Genomic DNA, 23173 nt, shown 5'->3' with positions numbered 1-23173 from the left:
GTGAAATTGCTGTGAAGCACTGCATAAGGTAAAAGGTGGTCATAGCAGATACCAAGTGGTTTTCTGAAACCCTCAAATAAAGTAAAACTGCATGTTTCAGAGTGGCCTTTTATTGTGGGCAGCCTAAAACACACCTGTCCAATAATCCTGCTGGATTATCTCGGCAAAGGAGAGGTGCTCAACACCAATTTAGACAGCTTTATGAACACCAGAGAGAAATGGGCTTTTTATCCACATAGAAAAATGTCTTCGATGTTTGAGTTCAGCATATGAAATATGGGAGCAAAAACAAGTGTATGTACAGTGGGTACGGAAAGTTTTCAGACCCCCTTAAATGTTCACTCTTTGTTATATTGCAGCCATTTGTTAAAATATTTGAAGTTCATTTTTTCCCCCATTAATGTACACACAGCACCCCATATTGACAGAAAAAAAACGTAAATTGTTGAAATCTTTGCTGATTTGGTAAAAAAGAAAAACTGAAATATCGCGGAATTGTGGCAAGGCACAGATCTGGCCAAGGTTACAAAAGAAAGTCAACCATCACTGCAGCCCTCCACCCGTCGGGGCTTTATGGCAGAGTGGCCCGACGAAAGCCTCTCCTCAGTGTAAGACACATGAAAGCCCGCATGGAGTTTGCTAAAAAAAAAAAAAAAAAAAAAAGAAAAAAACACCTGTAGGACTCCAAGATGGTGAGAAATAAGATTCTCTGCTCTGATGAGAGAGACCAAGATAGAAATGGTTGGCCTTAATTCTAAGCGGCATGTGTGGAGAAAACCAGGCACTGCTCATCACCTGTCCGATACAGTCCCAACAGTGAAGCATGGTGGTGGCAGCATCATGCTGTGGGGGTGTTTTTCCAGCTGCAGGGACGGGACCACCGGTTGCAATAGAAGGGGAGATGAACGTGGCCAAGTACAGGGATATCCTGGACGAAAGCCTTCTCAGAACCTGCCCAGAAGCTCAGACTGGGACGAAGGTTCACCTTCCAACAAGACAATGACCCTAAGCACACAGCTAAAATAACGAAGGAGTGGCTTCAAAACAACCCCGTGACTGTTTTTGAATGGTCCAGCCAGAGCCCTGACTTCAACCCAATTGAGCATCTCTGGAAAGACCTGAAAATGGCTGCCCACCAATATTCACCTTCCAACCTGACAGAACTGGAGAGGATCTGCAAGGAGGAATGGGAGAGGATCCCCAAATCCAGGTGGGAAAAACTAAACGTAACTAATTCCACTCGCTCCCTTTCTTTCTCTCTCGTGTTTCGATTTTTGTTCGGTGTACATACTGGATACAATTATTTATGGTATCGTTTGCACAGACGTTGGGTGTGTTCATATCTAAGACTCACGGTCGTATGTGAGGATGTGGCCACTTATTCCCTCGTAGACCACATGACCTTTGGACAAGGCGTCGTCCCGCTCCCTGTCAGCACGGCTGGCGCTGTCCTCTGTGATCAGACGGGTTATGGTTCCCTTATACAGCACATCGGCCGGTGTCCCCTGTGGCCGCAGTCAGACGTGAGACCCACACTTGTCATGTCACGATCAAGCAGTTGGTTGAACTGATGAAGTAAAACTCAAATGTATAATAATAATTTGGTTAATATGGCAAAAGCTAAGGAGCCTTCACAATGATGACTAACTATTCAACGATGACTAACTTGGCAACATCAAGTTTTGTTCAAACCATGCGCTTGTACCCGGAGTAAAGTTCATATTTTTACAGAGCTTAGTAGACAGGCCCACTATCGGGATGGGTAAACAAAATTGTAAAATTGTTGTGGATTTTAGTTAGTGGGCCAGAGGTGGTGTTCCATTCTGTATCCGCTTTTTCACACACGAAATTCAGTCCATGAATGATAACACAAATGATCTGCCACAAGACAACACCTTGTGCACCGCTTACCTTTTCTTTACTAATCTGTCTTCACAGACTCAAATGAGCCAGTTAGGTACCACATTACAGGAGCTGGGTTCGAATGAATAAGTAGAGACACAGCAGCACGCCATGTACTTGTTGCTAGGGTGACTTGGACCCGTCGGAGCTATGGTTATGTCACAGCTGCTGGGAAATCCGGTCGCCGCTGCACTTGGTCTGCCTCGTGACCTCTCCACTGCTCTGTCCTGTGACGGTCCTCCATCCAGTGTCCATGAATCACACCCAACTAACAGTGTGGCTGCAAATCTTATGTCTTGGAGAGGAATTGGGGGAAGGCCAAATAACTTTCATATGGGGATAAGAAGTGAATGTTACACGTTATCTTTCCTTCCTATGGAGATTCCCAGGTGACCTAGCTGTTGCACGCCACGGCCTCCCACCACTGATAAAAGCCCTTACAGGCTCCTCCCACTCTCTCTCTGACCTGGCAGGAACAGCGTGGCAGCACACCGCCTCATTTTGACTCCTTGGCTCTTTTGCTTGCTTCGTTGCGCCCTACAAGCTGCGACGGAACACCCACCAGACTTTGGAGCGATCAACGACACAACTGAAGCTCATCATGGATAACATACTTACAGCAAATGACATCACATCAAACATTTCTCAATATTCATACACGAAGCCTTGGGAGGAAACTGTGGCAGTATCTTGCACAGAATAGATACTACATTCTACATACAAATATGGTAGTTTATATGGATTCAATTACTTATGACTTAAGCTATGTTTACACTCTGTTACTTGCGCCCACAACATCCCCGTTTGCCTGAAGCATTGCCCACTGTGGAATGTTGGCAATTTTTTGACAGTTTATTAGGTCTAGTGAAGTTTTCTCACAATACCGTGACGGACCGCGGGCGGCTGCTCAGTCCCAGATGCTGAATGGCGAACTACAGTTCGTCCCGTGCTCCATCACGGATACCAGTACGTTCCCTCCCGAGTCCGACCCGGCACGCTCTGATGGCGTCCCTCGTTTCTCCCGTTCTGATCGAGGGCTGATGCATTTTCACATTCTGTCACGGCTGTCTACTGATAAAACGTGGGCGCGGGGCAGCTTCGGAACACATTTGCGTCCACGGTATTAAAAGAAGGCATGATAGCAAAAGCAATCATATTTTCAAGCTGCCTTTATTAGGCTTTACACGGTCAGGATTTTTGGGGCCGATCAGCGAGTTTTTAAAAAAAACGATAACCGATCACAAGATGGTGCAAATGTGCCGCTTTAAATGACTTTTACTCATTTACTGTATATACAAAAAATATGTTTACAATCAATAATGTATCTTTGTTCATCTTTTTACGCCAGTGAGGCATAATGACTATTACATGGCAGGAAGTAAATACAGTAATTCATGTATCCACTTTTGTGACATTTTTCTTTGTTGGTGTGCCGTGAGATTTTTCAACTGTAAAATATCCTCACCCGAGCACCGGTGACCACAAACACACGGCGCGATCCATTATTGTTGCCGTCGCCATGGTAACGAGTGCACCCGGTCACTTTTGAGTTGACAAGATGAAGCCCAGTGATCGTAAAAAACGCGATGCGGCGGTATCGCAATACAAGATTGTATTGCAGTAGTCTGACATGGTGCAATCGTGAAAGACCAAATTTGTCTTGTAGTCTGATCGACGCATTACGTCTCCCACAAAAATGATTTATTGGTGGTCAGATATTTACAGTACTACGTAAAAAGACGCGACAAGGCTAAAAATAAACTAGCTTTTGGATTTGAATATACGGTACACGACGGCGACGTGGAGTAAATGTCTTTTGCGGCGCATGACATTAAAGCCGATCAGCATAAAATGCTAATTATCGGCCGATGCCGATCAAATCGGCGTAAAGCCTAGTGTTTATACTATGTTCCCGTCGCCCACAGCAGTCCCGTTCCGGCCCGCTGAAAACAAAACGGGACGATCGTGAGACAACGCGTGTGGACGAGATGGGCAACAGTGACAGGCCGAAATTGCCACAGATGCCCTGCGAGATTTTGCGTTAAAAGTGCTAAAACGTCTCGCCAGGCAATCACGGCTTGTCACGTTTGCCCATCCCGTCCGCCCGCGTTGTTCAACAACCATCCCGTTTTGCCCACGCTGGCCTGAAACGTGGCGGCTTTGGCTGCCGGGTACTTGAGTGTGAACGTCACTTTCCAGTTAATTGTTCTCAGCTGAGTGTTACACAACATTCGCTCTCAACTTAGCCACAACAAACGACCACAAGGCAGAAAGAAAGGTCCTTTCTCAGATAAAACAAGTATCGAAATTAATATACAGACATTTTAAAAAAGATGTGGGTTTAATTTTGATGTAGCACTATTTGTGGAGTGTTACCAGACAAGACAACAAGGTAAGCTGACCTGAGTGATGGAGCCGCCTCTGTAGGAGATTGCGGAATCTGGATGCATTCTGGTCCCTGGGATACCCTTCGTGATGCTACCTCCCTGAACAGCTGGAATTCAATTCAAAAAGAAGCTAAGACAGAGCTTCCAGACACAAGAAGCAGCCAAAGTGGTGTATACTCTCAATGATACAATTCATTTTGTTAGTAAGTACATGGTACACGTTGAGGCTTCTTTTATAGCGATTGGTCACATATTGGTGAAAGGTAGCTGTAGTTATGAGTGTTTCATTTCAAAGAGTTGAAAGGCTTTGTGCTCCATGATCTGCTGACTCTGCTGCCAAGTGGTTATTTCCCCGCCGTATGGTGGGTTTCAACAACAAATACTGGCTTATGCAGCAGTTCTCATTTCTTACAGTGGAACCTTAATTTACTGGACCCCGAGATTTAATAATTGAATATTTAATAATATAGGCAGAGACTAGAACACACAGACTGCATTTCGGGGTCACAGATATACAATATGACAATAGAGTAGCCTGTGCCTACGTGACGGCCATGTTGAATGTGCCAGCATTCCATCCATGACACACAAGTCTCTGGAGTCTGGAACATGCTATTTTTGGTACAGTAACAGTTTTTTTCGTCAAGCCGTTTGTCTATGGCAAGGGATTGGGAACTATGAAGCACACCAATTCCTCGCAGCTCACGAAAGCGCCCGCTCGCCTCGCCTAGGACTACTTCAGAAAGGTCACCATCAAGCACACCGGTGTGGTCATTTTGGATCCAATTTAAACTTTCCAAACATTTTTAAGCTTTTTTAAAATATATTTATTGACAATAAACTTTGTATTGTACTGGGTTGTTTTACTCTGTTAAATCGAGGTTCCACTGTACATGAACAGAACAATAGCAGTAAACTCTTTTAAATGATTGGCTGGCAGTTGCCAAATTTAGCAGAAGATCACTTTATCCTCCCAGATTGGTCTATGGGGCAGAATCCTTATTTTTGGGGTTTTGAAGTAGTGGGCTCGGGCTTGTTCAGACAGGCTGTATTATCATTAGGGTTAGCCCAAAAGCAATCAAGTCCACAACATACCTCTTCCACCATCATGAGGTGCACCTTGGGTAGATGGGTTGTCAGCTTGCAAGGACAAGCTGCGGGGGGATAACTGCTCCTGCTTGACCACAGGGAATGGACCACCTGTAAAATGCACAGCAATTTTGCAAAAGCACAAAAAGAAAGACAAACAGCGCCTCTCTATTTTCAAATGCTTTTAATCATGTAAAGCACATTGCGTTACCTTGTGTATGAAATAAGCTATATAAATAAATTGATTGTGACCCGACAGATGGTCTTTGCCATCTATTTAGTCGGGGGGGGGGGGAGGAACCCAGAAATGAATTGGATTATCCAGATAAATCCACTCACCACCTTTCCTCTGATCAATCCAAGACAAGCTCATCTGAGTAGAAAGCATTTTCCCATGTTCGAACCCATGAGCTGGGCTGTGCAACTGTACAGGAGTCCCCTGGAAAAGCATTCATTTGATGAATCTGCAAAACTTTGCCATATGCTAATTTGAATCTTTCTTGCCTGTGTGATGGAGCCCCCTGGCTTGGTTGAGGAAATGAGAGGTGGGGGCTCTGGCATGATGAGGGGTCTCACTGCAGCTTGTCTGGCACTATCCTGTTGCAAACCAGGAAGTACTGGGTGGCCCACTTGCTGGAATGCTGACAGGCAGAAGAAATGATGAAATATTGAGCAGAGAACTAGTGCAGTGCAATATGATATACTGGATACAGAAAATCAGGCAGAAGGAAAAGTCTTTACAGTTGAATTGGAGCAGGTGCTGGTCGTGGCTGATCTTGGCCATGTCTCGCGGGGACACGGGGAACGGTGACAAAACCGCTCGACCCAAGTTAGCGGACCTTAGGTCATCGGGGCCCAGTGCGGGCCTCTTGACGTCACCGTGTGAAGAGAAAGACTTTTCTGCAAACGCGACACACATACTCATGCGTCGTCATGCAGTTCTGCTTTTTCAAATGCAATTTTTCAAATCCAGGAATATACAAGTATGACAGCTGTTCACAGTGAGTGTTCACTGATACGACTGCTCTGATATTCACATTTAACACGCTCGCAGAGATCAAGTGCACAAAATAAGCCTCTAGTCCCTTGTGGGTCAATAAAGCTACAATATCATTTATCTTTTCCCTTTCTGCCTGTGTCCCAGAAACACTTGAGTACACTAGAGAACAAACTAAAAAACACGTACTCAAGGTCAGCAGCCAACTAAGAAAAACTAGTTCAATCATTATTAAATGTGCATCATAAACTGCCAAACATCATGCCTGATTCTTGGCACACCTCAGTTTGTTTCTATTCTGACACATTTCAAATGTGACAACATCAGCATGCACCATGTCAATAAATACAGTATAACCATACTGTACAATAAAAAATCCTATGCCGCTTTGCACTATAAGAGAGCAATCATGAATTATCCAGTAGCCAGTAAAAGAGGCGTACCATCCTTGTCACCAGTGGAAGGGCTGCGTGGGCGGATGCGAGGGCTGCTGCTATGCGGAGCCTCCCTGTCTCTTTCTATTTGTTGAGAATAAGGCTGCTGTTTGCCTGGCTGGCCCGAAAGCTGCGGCTGCTGTTGTTGTTTGACCTCCTGAGACGACTCCCCGTGAGCCATGGTGATCTGCTGCTGGTACAGTGCCAAAGCGTGGGGTGGCAACACAGCCTTGGCACCCCCACTCCGCTGATTGCCTTGGACTGACGCTTCTGGTATCTACTCACACGATGAGAGGGAATTAAATGCGTTTTATAATGTTTGAACCGTCTTGCGCCCAATATTTAAATCCTCCATGTATTCAACATATGACCAGCAGCTCTATGCAGTTCCTGATAACGATGATTGTTCTACCGAAACGTTACAGTTGACTTTAATCTCTACAAACAATGCATAAAATTGCACCCGCTCAAGGTTGATGCAACTTTTCAAAAATCTAAATACAAATTCACGTCTTTTTAAAGATACATGATCAAGCTTGTACAAATCGGTTTTGTTTGTCTGCCATTATACTATACAAATATTTGATTGCAGAAGGCTTTATATAAACATTTTATTTGGGCATTATTAAAAAGCCAATGATTTAGTACTTTAAATATGTTTCATATTAAAAACCCTTCACTGATGGAAGACCGCAAGTCCAAATGTTGGGGAACGAGTAACTCACAATTGGTGGGATGGCAGCCGCCCGCTGCTTGAGCTGTTTAAGGTCCATGGGCTTCTGCAGCGGGGATGAGATGACCCCATCATGAGTGTAGTTCAGTAGGCTTGGACGCGGAGACATCATTCTACGGAGATATTTAAAAGAACCAAAAATATCTGATCTGTTTTGCATACATTCAAACACGGGAACAAGTGACTGATGCATGCATATTCATGAAAAAAATGTGATGGCAAAGATGTACAAGTACTATATGTATTCGAACTGCACAATGTATCTATTAAGTGGCAGAAAGACAATAGAACATGCCGAGTGAAAACGTGCGCGCGCACGTCTCTTTGTTTGCTTTGGCAGAGGGCAGCATTTTTCTCAGCTCTGCCAGTGTATTCAATCAGCTCTCATGGAAAAAAAAAAACAAAAAACAAATACAGCACAAACAAAACTAATCATTCCTCCCACGCACTTTGACACCCATTTCTTGCGGGCACCCTCGTTCACGGGCACGCACAAATACAGGATACGCTTAAACATGCAATTTATAAGCCAGAAGTGCCACTCAAAGTCTTTCGCTGACAGAAAGAGGAAAGCATGCGAGTACACACAACTACTGTTTTTACTGAAAACTAATGACTGATCGAATTGTTTGATTGATTTTTTTCCCCACAAGGAGACGAGAAAATTAAAAATGATCACTGTCCGTTATATTGGAAAATTAGAATCTGAATAAATGCATACATACTGTATGTATGGTGTGTTTTTCACCTGTTCTTTTCTGTGTTGTCCGTTTCTTCCACTTCGTCAGCACTGCAAGTGGCACTGGAGTCGCTGTCCCCATGCGAGCCTGCTTTGGCCCCATGGTCCTTCTTTGAGCTCTTGGGACAGTTCTTGACATCGTCGGCCTCTGCCGTCGAAGGTTTCTTGTCCGTGACATCGCTGCTCGGCGATGGTTGGTTCGGCTCCTTGTTTGGCGACGCTGTTTCAGTCTTGATCTCCTGCTTGATGGAGACCTCTGGGTCTTCTTTTACCGGAGGTTTCACATCTCCATCCTGCTCTGTGTCTGTTCCAGCTACCTCTTTATCCCCACTATTAGAGGCAGCCTTGCACTTATTGGAACCCTCTTCCTTGGCCTTAGTGTCATCAGCGGAATGCGGCGATGGCAAACTCTCCGTGTCCGAGCTGTTGTTGGCGCCACCTATCAGAAGGCAAAGCAAGAGCGTTGGTATGATGCAAAAGCCGGAATATTCACTTTTCAGACTGGTCGCAATATTCAACATATATATGTGTGTATTTCAATTGTTAAAATTTCAATTACACTTGCATCGACCCGTTATTTAGTTATTTCTATTATATATGGGCAAGCTATCTTAGGATTCCTAGAATATAATGTATACAATCAGCTTCCTATTATACTAGTCGGGTATGTTCGTAGAATTAGGAATAGGACACTTCTTCCTACTCCTTTTGAACATATACATTGTACATTCCTTTATTTTTTCCATTTTTCACAAATTTGTGTTGATTGTTTTGTTTGCTGATACACGATTAAAAATACATCAATTGCCAGAAGAAAAAAAAAAACAATCAAAAATAATCAATAGTTACTGTTACCAATTCGCCAAAGCAGGGAAATGTATTTGACTGCCCATCCCTAATGTACAGTATACCTACTATTATCTTTCTTCGTTCTCTCAATTCAATGTACCTTCTCCATCTTCAGGTGCCTCCTCTTCATTGCCACTCGCCCCTGAGCCTTCCAGCTCTTCTTCTTCTGCTGTGAACGGGGCAGTGGCCTCTTCATTTGGAAGGCTTTTGCCCCTGCGGCGAGCCTTTCGTTCCTTCTCCTAGGTTAAGATCCACCACACAAAAAATATAATACCAAACGGGTCACAACTTTCGAAAAAACATCCGCTACCGGGTTTTCTTTTTTAACTTACCGATTTCATTTTATGTTGCTGCAAAATCTCATCCAGTTTTTGCCTCTTCTTGTAGTTGAAATAGAAGTTCTTACACTGCGACACAGTTTTTGATCCCACCATCTTGGCAATTGCAGACCAGTTCCTACCATACTGAAGAAGACCTGCAACAATGATGAAGTGGCATTTGAATTAAAGGCAACGTTTTTTTTCACCACCCGAAATGCAGTTAATAAAAATGTTACAGTAGCCTTGTACATATTATAATGTATATACTGTATGATTCATACTTTGAAGGAGCACAGACTTTCAGATACAGTTGAAACCAGATTTTTATATACACTATATAAAAAGACATTTTCCCTCACTGTCTGACAGGAAATCAGACTATTATTTTCCCTGTTTTAGGTCAAATGGGATTACAAAATTATTTGTATTTGCTAAATACCAGAATAATGAGAGGAATTTCCCCCCCCCCCCACCCGTTACTTTCTTCAAAGTCAGAAGGTTACATGCAGTAATATGACATTATTTAAGTTAATTAGAGACACACCTGTGGATTTATTGGAACTACGCACATTATTTCGCTTATTTGTGTAATGCCAGGGGAAAGTCAAAAGACATCAGCCAAGATAGGAAGAGAATTGTGGACTAGTTCATCCTTGGGTGCAATTTCCAGATGCCTGAAGGTGCCACGTTCATCTGTTCAAAGAATTATACGGAAGTATAAACACTGTGGGAATGTCCAGTCGTCATATCGTCAAGGAAGGAGACGGGTTCTGCGTCCCAGAGATGAGCATGCTTTGGTCCGAAATGTGCATATCCATGCCAGAACAAAAGCAAAAGACCTTGTGAAGATGCTGGCTGAAACCGGCAAGTGTGTGTCATTATTCGCAGCATAAAAAAGTACTGTACCAACAGGGGCTGAAAGAAGCCATTACTCCAAAAGAAACTTTAAAAAGACAGATTACAGATTGCAAATGCACACAGGAACAAAGACCTTCATTTTTGGAGACATGTCCTGTGGTCTGGCAGAACTAAACTTCAGCTGTTTGGCTACAATGAGCATCGTTCTGTTTGGAGGAAAAAGAGGGATGCTTGCAAGCCTGAAAATGTGTGGTCAGACCCGAAAAGGCATGTGCGAGCAAGGCGGCCTACAAACTTGACCCAGTCACACCAGTTCTGTCAGGAGGACTGGGCCTAAATTCCTGGCAACTATTGTGAGAAGCTCGTGGAAGGAGATCCAACACGTTTGACCCAAGTAATACAGTTGAAAGGAAATTGGTACCAAATACTAATGAAATGCATGTAAATATTTAACTTGGAAGAAAGTCACGGAAATTGTCATTTACCTGGAATTTAGAAAATAGAACATTTTGCTAATCCCGATTGACCGAAAACAGGAACAATGTCTCGTCTCATTTAATTTCAGATAGTGAGAAAAAAGTGCGTCTTTTTATACAGTGTATGTAAATATCTGGTTTAAACAATCAGCATCTCTTAGTAGCTGTTCTTTCTTAACTGTAGGACAATCTAGGACTCGAGTCCACAGTGTCTAGGAGGAGCATTGGCAAGCTGCCAATATAGTCCTTAATACACAAAACCCATAGAAATGTTTAGGGGAGTGGTAATATGGCAGCTGAACCAGCCCTTATGTCAATGACATCACTAACTCACCCTCACTGAGGTCACACTGTGTTATATTCTGACTAACTTTGATGTGACCCAGTTCCAAGAAACCATGGTCCTTTACTCAGTCAACCACATGATTGTGCCTTACACAAGAGTCGACACGCACCCGCCAGACCAGAGAAGGATAGAAAAAGTGGTCATGAAATTCACATATCACGTGCTCCAAGAACTGTTGTAGGGAGCGGTCATCATGTTTGTGCAAAAGAGGGCCAAAGACAGATAGCGTAGAATTTACCGTGGTGGTTCCCCTTCAGCGTGTGCTGTTGGCTAAAAGCAGGCCATTAGCAGTGTGTGCTGTAAGAAGCTTAACCTACAACACCCACTTGTTTGCTGTGCCAGGACGACAGGTCCTGGCAGGGCACCCTCTCCGAGGGTTGTGGGTTTTTTTTTTTTATTAGCAAGCACGGCGCCACCAGCTAGCGGGGTACCATTAGACAAGAGTTCAGAGGTCCTTGCATCTTAATATTTCATGGCGACAGGAAGACAACAAGCAGACGCTCTTCGATAATAATAATAATCTTTATACTTAAAGAGACGTCTACAAAAAAAAAAAAACTAACCTGCCACATGCACTCATCATCTACCGGGAATGAGTATTCCTCCTTTTATGAGAATATACTGATGACAACACTAGACAAGCTACAGCAACAGCTGAACTGTTTGTCATATAAAAATTGCACGACAACCTGTCGGGTTTTCAAGTCAAAAAGCCAGAGAAAAAAAAATAGCAGACTTGTAGGTACCAACTAATTCCAAAGATGACAAAGTAGACAAGTAGTAAGGCCTGTATTGGAGAGGGTAATGCCTCATTTTAGACAGCATGAATTCCAAGATTTAACAAAGCAATGACTCAGAATGAAAAGCGATGACAAATATAAATACCTAGTTTAATCCGTGTATGCAAGTGTACAAAGCGCATTCCCGAGTAGCTGCCGTTGACTCCAAGCCTTAGAGGCAGGGGAAACACTTGGATCCAACATCCAATCAGCAGCAGCAATACTCAAGCAGGTGGTGTCCTCACATCCAATCAGGACCCCGCAAGGCCTTTAGCGCCACCCAGAGCAGTCCAATCAATAGCTGTCGTAGCCAGAACGTGGTTGTCGCTGTGTCACATGCCTGTTACTTCAGCCGTGGTCTTGTGGCCCTGCCGGATCACACGATCAGACTGTCTGATCTCTGGAGGGACGGCCGGGAACGCGCTTCAACGCGATCCAGAGCGCAGACGAAAAGGGCTCAATCCCTCCACTCTTGCTTCCAGCTGGCTTGATACTTGAGCTGGGGTCAGGTTGACATGCTCCAAAACAGCACATGCTCCTGGTCTCTCCCCGCCTGGCTGCTATTCCACCACGCTTCAGTAATTGCAGCTCTGTTCTTGTGCTACGTCTCTCCTCAATGGCGGCCGCCGAGGAAGACTTCGGCAGGAAAGTGGAACTACGAGGCTGTGCTCTGTGCTCTCGCTCTCTCTCCTCATCTGATCTCTCTCTCTCTCTCACTTTCCCCTCCCTCTCTCTGTCAGCCTATCCCTCCCCCCACCTTACTCTGCCAGCAGGCACCACCGACCAGTGCACACACAAATGCATGCGTACACACGAACTTGAGCCCGCTCGCTCCCTCTCTTTCTCTCCTGTTAATACTTTAGCACACAGACACAAACACACACTCAGGCAGTCCAAGTGTAAACATAGAGGGGGTGGCGAGGAGGGGAAGAGAGAGGCTGGGAGAGCGAGAGAATGGAGACCGCGTAGGGATAAAGAAGTGGGGAGTAAGCAAAGAGAGAAGATGGGGGGGGGGGGGGGGGGGGGGGGGGAGGCAACAGAGTTGATGTTGATACCATGAGAAAGCATAAAGGCTTTTCACATTTTTCCTGACTGACCTGCTTTTCATCTCGAATGTGACCTCTCCAATCTATAATAAAATGGAGTAAGGAAGGAGAGAGAGCAAGTGGGGGTCGGGGGCGGGCTCCTCACTTGCCAAATCTTCCACAGCTCTTGCCAACTTGGGCCGGTGCCATCTCCCAAACCGAGAAGTGGACAGGGAGAGAAGCAAAGACCGAGCACCAGTGGAAAAGAAAGACGTGGTTTTCTACCTGCAGCTCCGTTGTGTGGGTTCTTCCGGCAAGTGGAGCAGGGGCCTTTATCCAGGGGCCTGCCTGCACTCTGACAAAGCCTTGCAGATTACTGCACTTCCATGAATGCTAGCCAAAAGTGCGCACATGCAAACACACAACTTGGATCAGGATCCCAGAGAGACAACCTTTACAAGACATCTTACACACAAACAGATTGAGCCAGTGGATTAAAAAAAGCAGCCTTTCGAACAACTCTTGTCTGAGCTACCGATCTTTGAGCAGCAATGAAGGCTTGAGTTATTGCGGCAATATTTTCCTGGAAGGCAGGGAGGGGGGGAGGGTGAATCTATGACCTGTGACATAAATGTGATTTTTCAGAGCCGTTTAAACTAAAGGGGATGAACACATTAAGCTTGCGGACAAATACGCTTCTTTAAAATCTACACTTCAAGCTGAAAGGGAGACAAGTGAGCACCTTGATGAACTTTGTACAATATTCGATTGGGAATGGAGGCGGGGCGTTTGGCAAATTGTGGCTCTACTCTTGTGTGTGCAGGACAGGAGGGTGAGCTGCATTTTACATGGAGGGGCTTATTAGAATTTCTGAAAAATAGCAAGACTCGTTCTTCAGCTCTGGCTACTGTCGCTAAGGTTCTGTGGTTACATAAGCACTTCATAGAAGCCAGGGCTAATCCTCTGGGATGAAGCACCCCACTAATCCAAACACAGGAGAATGGAACTGAAGATATTAACCAGGATTACTACACGGTCCTGTGTTCAAGCCGAGCGGTGACGGGTGGTGAAAAATAACCCCTTAACAGACAAACAATACACGACATTCCAATTGATGTAGCCGACAGGCCGCAAGATTATATTCGGCACTTGCTCTACTATGATCAAAAGGAAGGGCTCATTTAATTATTCAGAAGCACAACTTAAGTCACACAGATGACCCACGTCATCATTGTACAGACAAGCAGGTCGCAAATTCTAAAGACAGCCCGTAGCCACTTCATGCTTAGAGTTTTGCAAATGTGCAACAACATTTAAATGTATGTGGCACAGATTACCCATTTTGAAAATTCAAATATAATATCTGCAAGCTTGTCAAGATGGTGTTACAGATCTGTGGGGAATCCCTGTCTAAGAGTCAGTGAGGAATTATAAACCACTGACGGTGAGAAGCTCCTTTAATCATCGACTCGGAGAATGACAATCATGTACTTGGCGCAACTAACACAATCACACACAGTGCAAGTGTGAGGACATCGGGCACCGTATCAGAGAGCGCTGTGAATCAGCCACGGGCTGCTGGGTGATCTTCTGTCAGAGATAATAAACAGGCAGGTTAATGACTGCTGCAATTTCACAGAGGTTAACTGATAAGGGACAGACTTTACAGCCACCACGATAAGAAGAGAGAAGGGAAATGACTTGAAAGAGCAGCAGCCACAGTCCACACTGATGCACCTCGACACAGTTTAGTAGCACGTGGCAATCGCTGCTTTCACGAACAGCGAGGCACATCCTCATCATTTGCCTGGTGCGCTTTTGAAGCCATGTGTGGCATCTCGATTGTGAACAATGTTGCAATCCAAGTCACAGAGGAAAGAAAAGCTTGTCGTGTGTTACCTTTTTTGGCTGTTTCCATCTCTTCTTCAGTCCAGCGAGAACTCTCATTCATTTCCAGATTGGCTGTCGCAGACGCACGCGCACGCACGCACGCGCGCGCACACACACGCGCGCACACACACACACACACACACACACACACACACACACACACAGAGACAAATAAGCAAGTAAGAAGGAGGAGGGGGAGTGGGCAGTTGCAAGTGACAAAGTCAGTTAGGGAGTGACTTACAAGAGGAAAGAAAATAGAGAAGAAAAAAAACAATACGTGGGGGAAGGGTACTTTTGCTGCTTGCTAAAAAGGCACTGTTGCCTCGGTTGCTAGGAACTGTTTGTTTTAGATGGAGAAAGCAGGAAATCGAAGGAGAGAAGTCAGTTAATGATTATCGACAACAACTGGCTTTTTCCTCTCCGCACAAGTTATTAGCCAGAGTGACCCTGGCCCTGCCGACACACAGAGAAGTTGGATCTTGTACTTGGAAGTCCTCTATACGGACCTGTGTGGAGGACAAAGCAGCCAGCCAAGCACTGCTTCGAGCATCGGGACAATGAAAGAAGGAGGCTGTTGAGAGTCTCTGCAGCTTCACTCATTGGGGAATTTCATGTGACTAAACTTAGTGATGGCAAAAGCAACAGGAAGCATATATGTGAAAAAACAAACAAACAAATCGCCAATAGCAGAACGGATGCTGTGAGTACAGCTAACTTACAATCTGCAAGGAATCCACTGTTGGACAGGGCTGCCACTTAAAAACGGGAGTGGGGCGAAGACGTAAGGGCCAACAGTGCACTCTGGTGGAATGGGCCAGGAGATCAATATTTGGAGCATAATTGAGCCACTGAAAACTAGAGTGGGCTAACTTCATTTTTGTCATATTGCAGGAGGGTGATTGAAAGTTTTAGAGTTGCCACTGAAAGGTTACTGCAAGAGTGGTCTTGGAACGAGCAGCCGTCAAATCGATCAATAGAGTTCATGAAAGACGGCTAATTACACTCACTTAGGTATACAAGGTGCACTGGGACACGAGCTAAAAATATGTCAAAAGTCAATAGAGTGCATTATACATAGGTATAAAGAAAATGTAATGTTCCCTTTGTATAAATGTACACCGGGAGCCAGGGTTTGGGAAAGAGGTGTACTTTCATTCCAATATAATACGTAATCTCTAATAGTGTAAATAATGTAAAATTTGCTACATTTTCTCTGCTCACTCGAGAATCATGGCGTCCGTGTGGGGGCGCTGCCATATCGATATCATATATCTCTCTGGATGGACTGCCGGGTCAAGGACTGAGTTTTACATTGTCGCCATGTCACACACCAACTACATTTGTCCTATATATTTAGTACATTACGGCTTACTTTCCACCACAACGCGGTCTCCAGTTAGATACCTTAAAGACATTTCACTCGGAACTCCTTCCTTCTTGGATCGCTACTCTGCGTTGCTACGGAAGATAGCTAGTGCCTGCCGCTCGCTCCTGCGGCTAGCTGATCTAGCTGCTAACTGCCTGCTAGCAGCTTTAGACTTGCAGAAAAACAACAGTCGGTAAAAAAACAACGCCCGCTGGACTATACACCAAGTATGAACCAACAACTTGATTTATCCAATGCTGCGGACTCCGAGGGAAGCACCCGACTACTTTGTACCTGTCCAATCATTTCAGGACACAGCCGACATGGCACCCAGTCGCAACATACGCGGTGAGACTAATATACGTAGGAAAAAAACCATATCTGAATTACATCAGCAAGGCAGACAGAGCAGTATGTTTATTTGTAAAACCTAATAAAATACAGGTAATAATTCATGTTCTGAGCATGGATAGCAGCGACTTGACGGTGCACATTATACATAAGTAGAAGGGTTTTCCTGATTTTTGGGGTGCGTTTTAGAAATTACTGTAAATGTTAAAGTCAATTGGTGAAATATGTCAACATTTTTGGGGGTTATTATAACTAGTATCTCTCCAACGACTAGTTGCCATGTATTCTTGTTCACAGGGGGGACTTAAACTACAACACTCCGGTTTAAAGTCCAGAGCCCTTACAGATGAGCTACTGTCACCTCCCAACCCGCTTAAGTGATTTGATGTTAAACCACCAAGACTGACCGAGCTCATTGTTGACAGGCGGTGCGGTCGTCTCCTCCACCTCACTGGTCATCGAGCGGGTGATTCGGCCCTTACGCCGTCCTTGGCTGTTGGCTGTTCGTCGGCCCTTCACGGCCACCGTGGGCTCTTTGTCCTCTGCATCTTCCCCAGAAGTTTCATCTCTGCAATTTAGATATGCCATTACATTTGCAAACAATATCAGGATAAGCGGCATAGGTAAGGATCGATGGATCCGTCACAAAGTCTGTGTTCAGTTAATTAGATTACAAATCACGTTTCCAAGTTCAGTTCAGCTTCCCACTGTACAGTATGTAATAGTAAACCCTTATCGAGCTTACACTTCCACCACAGGTTGTGTACTTTGGATCGTAATAGCTGCAATATCTGCCAATAAATAATATGCTATCCATACTGCCATATCCATACTACTGAGGAACACAAAATCACAAGTGACTTTTCGACCCAATTAGCAGACTACATGCTGTCTACCTCCATCTTTGAGGTACCTTCTGGGCATGATTTGGTATCCAAAGAGAGAAAAACGTGACGTCGGGCTGCACAATCATGGCCAAAAGAATAATTGTCATTATTTTGAACAATATTACAATCATGATCATTAGTCACAATTATTCTTCATGTTAGGGAAAAATCTTTCTTTTTATTACACTACTTTTTGACAGACAATATGTAACAGTTTTCAGTGCCAAATAAATCTTTAAATAAGAATAAAATGATAGTTAGTAATACAAAAATAAATGTACCACAAACAAATTCGGCTTTAGCAAGGGCTAACTGAATGAATAGGCTATTACAAAGTGTAACCATGAATTCCAACTTAATGGTAATACAGTTAATGCACCGGCTTTTCATTCGAAAATCCTTGTCGTCAATATAGTGAATTGTCAAGGACGGCACGCTTGATTGGTCAGTCGCGCGCGGTCACCAACTGCAAAAGAACTTGTGATTTCCCTCTCTATTTACGTCTGTGTTTTTGTTTTTACTGCGGTCAGGCCAGTCGAGGGAGCGATTATTAATCGTGTCTTCCCGTGGCACGCCACCTCTCCACCAATGTGCTGAGAGGGCAAACTTCCAAATAAAAGCTTCATATATTACTACATTGGACATCGATGCCATTTTAAGGTTTTATTTTGAAGTTGGCCATGTAGCGCGGTGCCGGGCCTTAATGAAGCCTTAAGCACACATTCGCCCCCTGGTGACTGGCTGACGAGGTTGCGGGCACTGCTGCCAATGAAGCACATTTCATATGCGGCAGTGCCCGCGCTTTAAATGTTAAAATAAATCAAGAAATAAAATTAAAAACAAAAATTAAACAAATAAAAATTTTTAAAAAAAATCCTTTAATCCTAGCAGCCAAAATTACGATCACGGTTAAAATTCGATTAATTGTGCAGCCCTAACGTGATGGTAACACTCCTTTACTTGTTACTTTATCTGGAGTTAGCATCACAGCAAGCCAAGAGTGACTGCGTTTCAAGCCATAAGGTCTCAATTCATTTTTACTGAGCTCCATTAATCTTAATGAGGGGTACAGATGCTGCTCCAAAAATAGGTGAGGCTGCTGTACTGAGGCAGACAGTCCGACAGCAGGTAATGCCGCGTCAGCATCTTCAAGTCTGACACAAATGCTCAAGAATTGACATTACATCGACAGTACAAAGTGCAACCTCAGATTAGATAATAGAGTGCCCGCCTACACACTTCGGGTGCATTCGCCTATCGATTTCGACCGCAGAACAGAAAGATTTGTATTCCGCCGGTTGCTTCACAAAGCCATCCACCCCCGTACAAACAGAGCACATAATCCGTTGACATTGTCCCCAGCAAAACCACAGAAGAGAAGATCCCACCTCAGGTGTTTCCCAAGGAAAACAGCTGTTTTAATAAGGTGAATGAATTCCAAGCTGGAAAGTCTGGCTAGGTGAGACAGCGGTCCTTCAAGTTGAAAGAGCAATGGGATTTCCAGACCAACTTTCTTTCTCCCAAAAAATACTCTTATCCAGTGTTGGGAATTTGACTTTGGAAATGTATGACTTTGTATGATTACACGTTACCCTGTTGAAATTGTATTACTAGTGTAATTATTTCAATAATTCTTTTCCCCAAGTAATATAACAAATTACATTTGATTACTTTTCATAAACTTGAATGAATGCGTTTTCAGGAGCGTTGGGCGTTTCCTGTAAAAAGTGGATTATGAAATGATAAAAAAAAAAAAAGAAACTTCCAGAGTCGATGTGTAACTGGGTCTAGCCTTTTCAAAACCTCAGAAAAAACTAATACTGTAGATTGCCCCACAGAAAGCAAAGTGAGCTGAATGATTACAAAATGTAAGGCTTGCTTTGTGACATGATTTCAAAAGTTGTCCATCTACTGTTTGGGATAAAGATGATATGGCATATAGTGTAAACGTGATGCTCTCTCTGTTGAATTTGGAGTTTGACTTACTTCATCCCATCCTCCTTGTCTTCAGGTTCTGGTTTCTCCTCCTCCCTCTCTCCTTCCTTGTCTTTCTCCTCCTTTTCCTTGTCTTCCTGGCTGCTTCGATTGACTTGCTGCTGCTGTTGCTGCTGCTGCTGCTGCTGCTGGCCGTGCTACAAGTGGGACAGGAACAACAACAATATTCCAAACATGGACCCGGATGATCGACTTACAAAGTTTCCAAAAAATCAACATCAAAGTTTGCATTTCCAGCCTCTAAGTAGGAGTTTGCAATTCATGATTTTCATTTCAAAATAATTTCATTAACAGCTTGTTGTTATGTTTTGCCTTTGTTCCCACACCCTTTTTGAGTTGACATACACTAAAGACAACAAAATGGATTTGTAACAGATCAACAGATGGCAAACAGATTGATTTGACAACACTGACGCACCTTGTTTATATAACGCACACAAAATGATCTGGTTTCACTGAATTTCACGTAACTAAAACGAATGAATGCCTGCAAAGGCAAAACCAAACAGGATACGAAAGTTCAGAAACCACAGCATAACTGCTCTGCTGTATAACTTTTGGTTTTTAAGCAAACAAGTGCCACTTCCTCACTGGTGTCTTGCCTGTCTGGCCTTTGAGGGTGAGAGTTCAGACGAGTACGCACATGCAGGCTGACAACTCTTCTTGCGCAAATGACTGCTGCCTTCGGCCAAAGCAACACGTACGTACACTGATGATGATGATGATGATGATATCACTAGAGTATCTTTAATGTGTGAGACTGGCTGACAAAACGAGTGAGAGTCAGTCAGAAAATGTAACGAGTTCAAAAGATGAGCAACTTCGATGAGGGGGGGCCAAAAATGTTTTATCGGTGAACATGCACCCGCTTCTTTCAAAGGGAAGTTATGACTAAATGAAAGGTAAAGATATGAAATACATTACATCAGCCTGTTTACATGATAGACATTTCATCTGCTAGTGCAAAATGCTGCTATTCAATGCTTCACTTGAAGGAACAGACATTTGCACATTAATGAGTTAGTTAGTGACGATAACGCCGGATGGCGACGATTTGACGAACCGGTCTAATTTTCCCAGGCCCACTACCCGCTCAGATGTGCCAGCTCCGACATTAGGATGGTGCTCCTTCCGGCACACTTTGTAACACCCTCAAAGCAAGTGCCGGTACATTGTAACAAGTTCTGGTTTCTTCAATTTGAGGTTTGAAAACACCGCAATTCTCGTGTCACGGGATGAGGTCGTCTTGCGATATGCAATACACATCTAGGATGTAGGGGAAAGGTTAGCATAGATCGTTCCTGTCTGACTTGTTTCACCAAGACGTTCTGGCATTTTGCCCGGACCGTGACTACTACAATCTCAGGAAACGTCTGAGATTGTCACTTCAAAGTAATATTGTCATTGAGATAGCATGTGTTATTTGAAAGGTCAGAGGACACGACTGGCCAGGAGTGTTCAAGCTTGAAAGGTGACGACAATACCTGGCTTCTTCCTCGCCGTCTGTAGTTTCTTCGCACTATGTTCTTATAGTTCTCGTTCTTTTTGGTCAAATAATAAAACAGCACACATTCCGCCACCGTCTGAAAAATGGAAGAAATGTGACTTGCCTGGAAATGTTTTTTTTTTGTTTTCTCGAGAAGACTGGATTACGCAGTTGAACACAAAGCCATACCTTTCGCTCCAGGAAAGATGCGATCAGACCAAAGTTTTTAGGGTGCTGGATGAATCTGTGGAATCAGAACGAGAAAACTATACAACTGGAACATATTTTAAGTTCGCTTGCATGAAGCACTCAACTTAGCACTAAAACCTCTAAAGAGCATCGCAAAAAATAAGGTTCATTAGGTATTCAACTCAATCTGACTGGTTAGATTACGTATTTTTATTGGATGCTATCAGTAAGTCACATTTCCTTTGTTTTTAAATGTTTCTAAGCGTTCCGTCGTGTAAAGCACATCGAGTTACCTTGTGTATGAAATGCGCTGTGTAAATACATTTGCTTGGCTTTGCTTACTGTACAAGCTTGTGGCGTTGCAGTTGCGTGTTGTCACGTTTTCTAGTTTGTATGCATCAAAACTATGTTTCTTTGTGTTTCGGATGAAAAGAACAATCTTAACATTTGGAGTCTGTTTTCCCGTGTGGATGTGCGTCAAGGTTTTTCCCTCGTTTGTCACAAAAAGGGGACGATTCACTTCCTTTCCTACAACTTCCTGAGCCCAATCTCATCCACACGTTTATTTTTGGTAGAATCTCACTCACTTAACGTTTAGCTGGTGCTGCATACGAATATGAAACTTGATAAAAATGCATCACTGTTTCTTTCCACTTTCTTGAACCGATATTTATCAACGAGCTGCGTGTGGGCCGCGGCGTTACAGCGGCCACGTTTGGAAGTTAACGGTTTGACCCCGAGTGCCCTCAGGGACACTGTTCCGTACCGTATCCTTGAGCAAGACGCCCATCACCCTGTTTGCCCGCGATGTAACGGTTGGCATTTAGCATGGTAACCTCCACCATCAGTCGCCGAATCAGAGGCAATGCACTGCTGTCGTGCATTTCACATAAATCCATTGAGCACCCTGACTTTCCTGAAGAGTTGACCTTACTTCTCTCTGAAAGTGTCCTTCTCTTGCTCGCTCCACATGTTCATGACCTGCCGATCCTTGTACACCTTCATGGGGTCGTCCATCAATCCATTCATGTTGATGAACTTGATGCGTTGCTGCTCGGCGTCGAACAGCATCGGCGGGATGACTGCCAGCTGCCGCATTTGCTTCTCCGTGTTCTGACGTTCACACGTGCCACACGAAAGACACCAAATAAAACAAACCAACATCCAGGAAGGAGACACTGTTTTCAAGAGGGAAGGGAGCCAAGACTGTGCTTATAGTTGCCGCGAACCGGAAGTAACATTACAGCTGTTTTAAAGCACCACAGAGGTCTGATAGCAGGAACGGAAGTTAAGCTTCCTCAGCAATTTCAGCAGTGGGACACATATTACACGTCAAATGTGAACTCTGCACACGTTTACCTCTGACGCTCTGGTTGGTATCGGAGTGAAAGAAAATGCCGAAAATGTTTCTACATGGGAGGGGAGGCGGCGAAAGGTCACGGGCGATGCCTGAACATCTTACTGCCGGCTATAGAATACAATAGAAAGCCTTCCTTGACATTGCACATTGTTCGGTGCAGTGACAACGAAATTGCTGTGCAAGTCTAGACTTGTTACAAGAATGAAAAAGAAAATATAGCACTGAAAAATACAGACCATAAAAGCTCCACACACAAAAAAAAAATAAAATAATGCATTGCAAATGGTAGTAAGGCGCACACACACGTTTTATGTACAAGGCTCAGTTAGGACGCGCGAGCTCATCAAGTCTGTCGCTTCCGGTCCGCCTGCCAGGTCAAGACAGTAAGGGCAACACATCGGCAGAAAGAAGTCAGACTGAGCCGATGCTTTTTTCACATCTTTGACAAAGCGACTCCTCACGTAGGGAATATAGACGGATGAACTGAATACTCAAATACATCACGAGGAAATCACATGAAATATGAAGTTGGAACTGGAAAATAAACGAATCCCTGATTCTTGTTCATAGATGTGTGCACGTGAAAGAAAAAAAGATACTGACAGAATGAAACCTCACTCTTCACTTTCCACCAGTATGCATTGGAGGTACTTATAATATGCAATTTACTTTTATTTAGCTTTCAAATTGTCGAGTTAGGAACTTTGGTATGAAT

The 23173-nt window shown here is 44.0% G+C and overlaps 1 protein-coding gene across 6 annotated transcripts in view; it reads right to left on the bottom strand.

Moving 5' to 3' along the window:
• The window catches only part of ncor2 (nuclear receptor corepressor 2), a 78603-nt gene that overhangs the window by 13938 nt on the left and 41492 nt on the right, over window positions 1-23173 (bottom strand). For 4 of the 6 annotated variants that reach the window (XM_061768806.1, XM_061768807.1, XM_061768809.1 and 1 more), the window contains exons 12-28: window positions 22033-22211; window positions 21099-21153; window positions 20908-21006; window positions 19415-19560; window positions 16949-17109; window positions 14834-14896; window positions 9463-9605; window positions 9231-9369; window positions 8291-8720; window positions 7535-7655; window positions 6819-7086; window positions 6120-6278; window positions 5883-6019; window positions 5718-5817; window positions 5385-5489; window positions 4305-4396; window positions 1355-1505 (exon numbers count right to left, since the gene is read on the bottom strand). In XM_061768806.1, coding sequence (XP_061624790.1) covers window positions 1355-1505; window positions 4305-4396; window positions 5385-5489; window positions 5718-5817; window positions 5883-6019; window positions 6120-6278; window positions 6819-7086; window positions 7535-7655; window positions 8291-8720; window positions 9231-9369; window positions 9463-9605; window positions 14834-14896; window positions 16949-17109; window positions 19415-19560; window positions 20908-21006; window positions 21099-21153; window positions 22033-22211 — 2548 coding nt within the window. The remainder of the gene's footprint in view (window positions 1-1354; window positions 1506-4304; window positions 4397-5384; window positions 5490-5717; window positions 5818-5882; window positions 6020-6119; window positions 6279-6818; window positions 7087-7534; window positions 7656-8290; window positions 8721-9230; window positions 9370-9462; window positions 9606-14833; window positions 14897-16948; window positions 17110-19414; window positions 19561-20907; window positions 21007-21098; window positions 21154-22032; window positions 22212-23173) is intronic. The other 2 variants (XM_061768808.1, XM_061768811.1) reach the window with 2 other exon arrangements.

This window comes from Phyllopteryx taeniolatus, chromosome 3, assembly GCF_024500385.1.
Source record: "Phyllopteryx taeniolatus isolate TA_2022b chromosome 3, UOR_Ptae_1.2, whole genome shotgun sequence".
In the NCBI taxonomy this organism is placed as follows: domain Eukaryota; kingdom Metazoa; phylum Chordata; class Actinopteri; order Syngnathiformes; family Syngnathidae; genus Phyllopteryx; species Phyllopteryx taeniolatus.
Note: the sequence above shows the minus strand (reverse complement) of the source record. Positions and strands in the feature narration are given on the sequence as shown.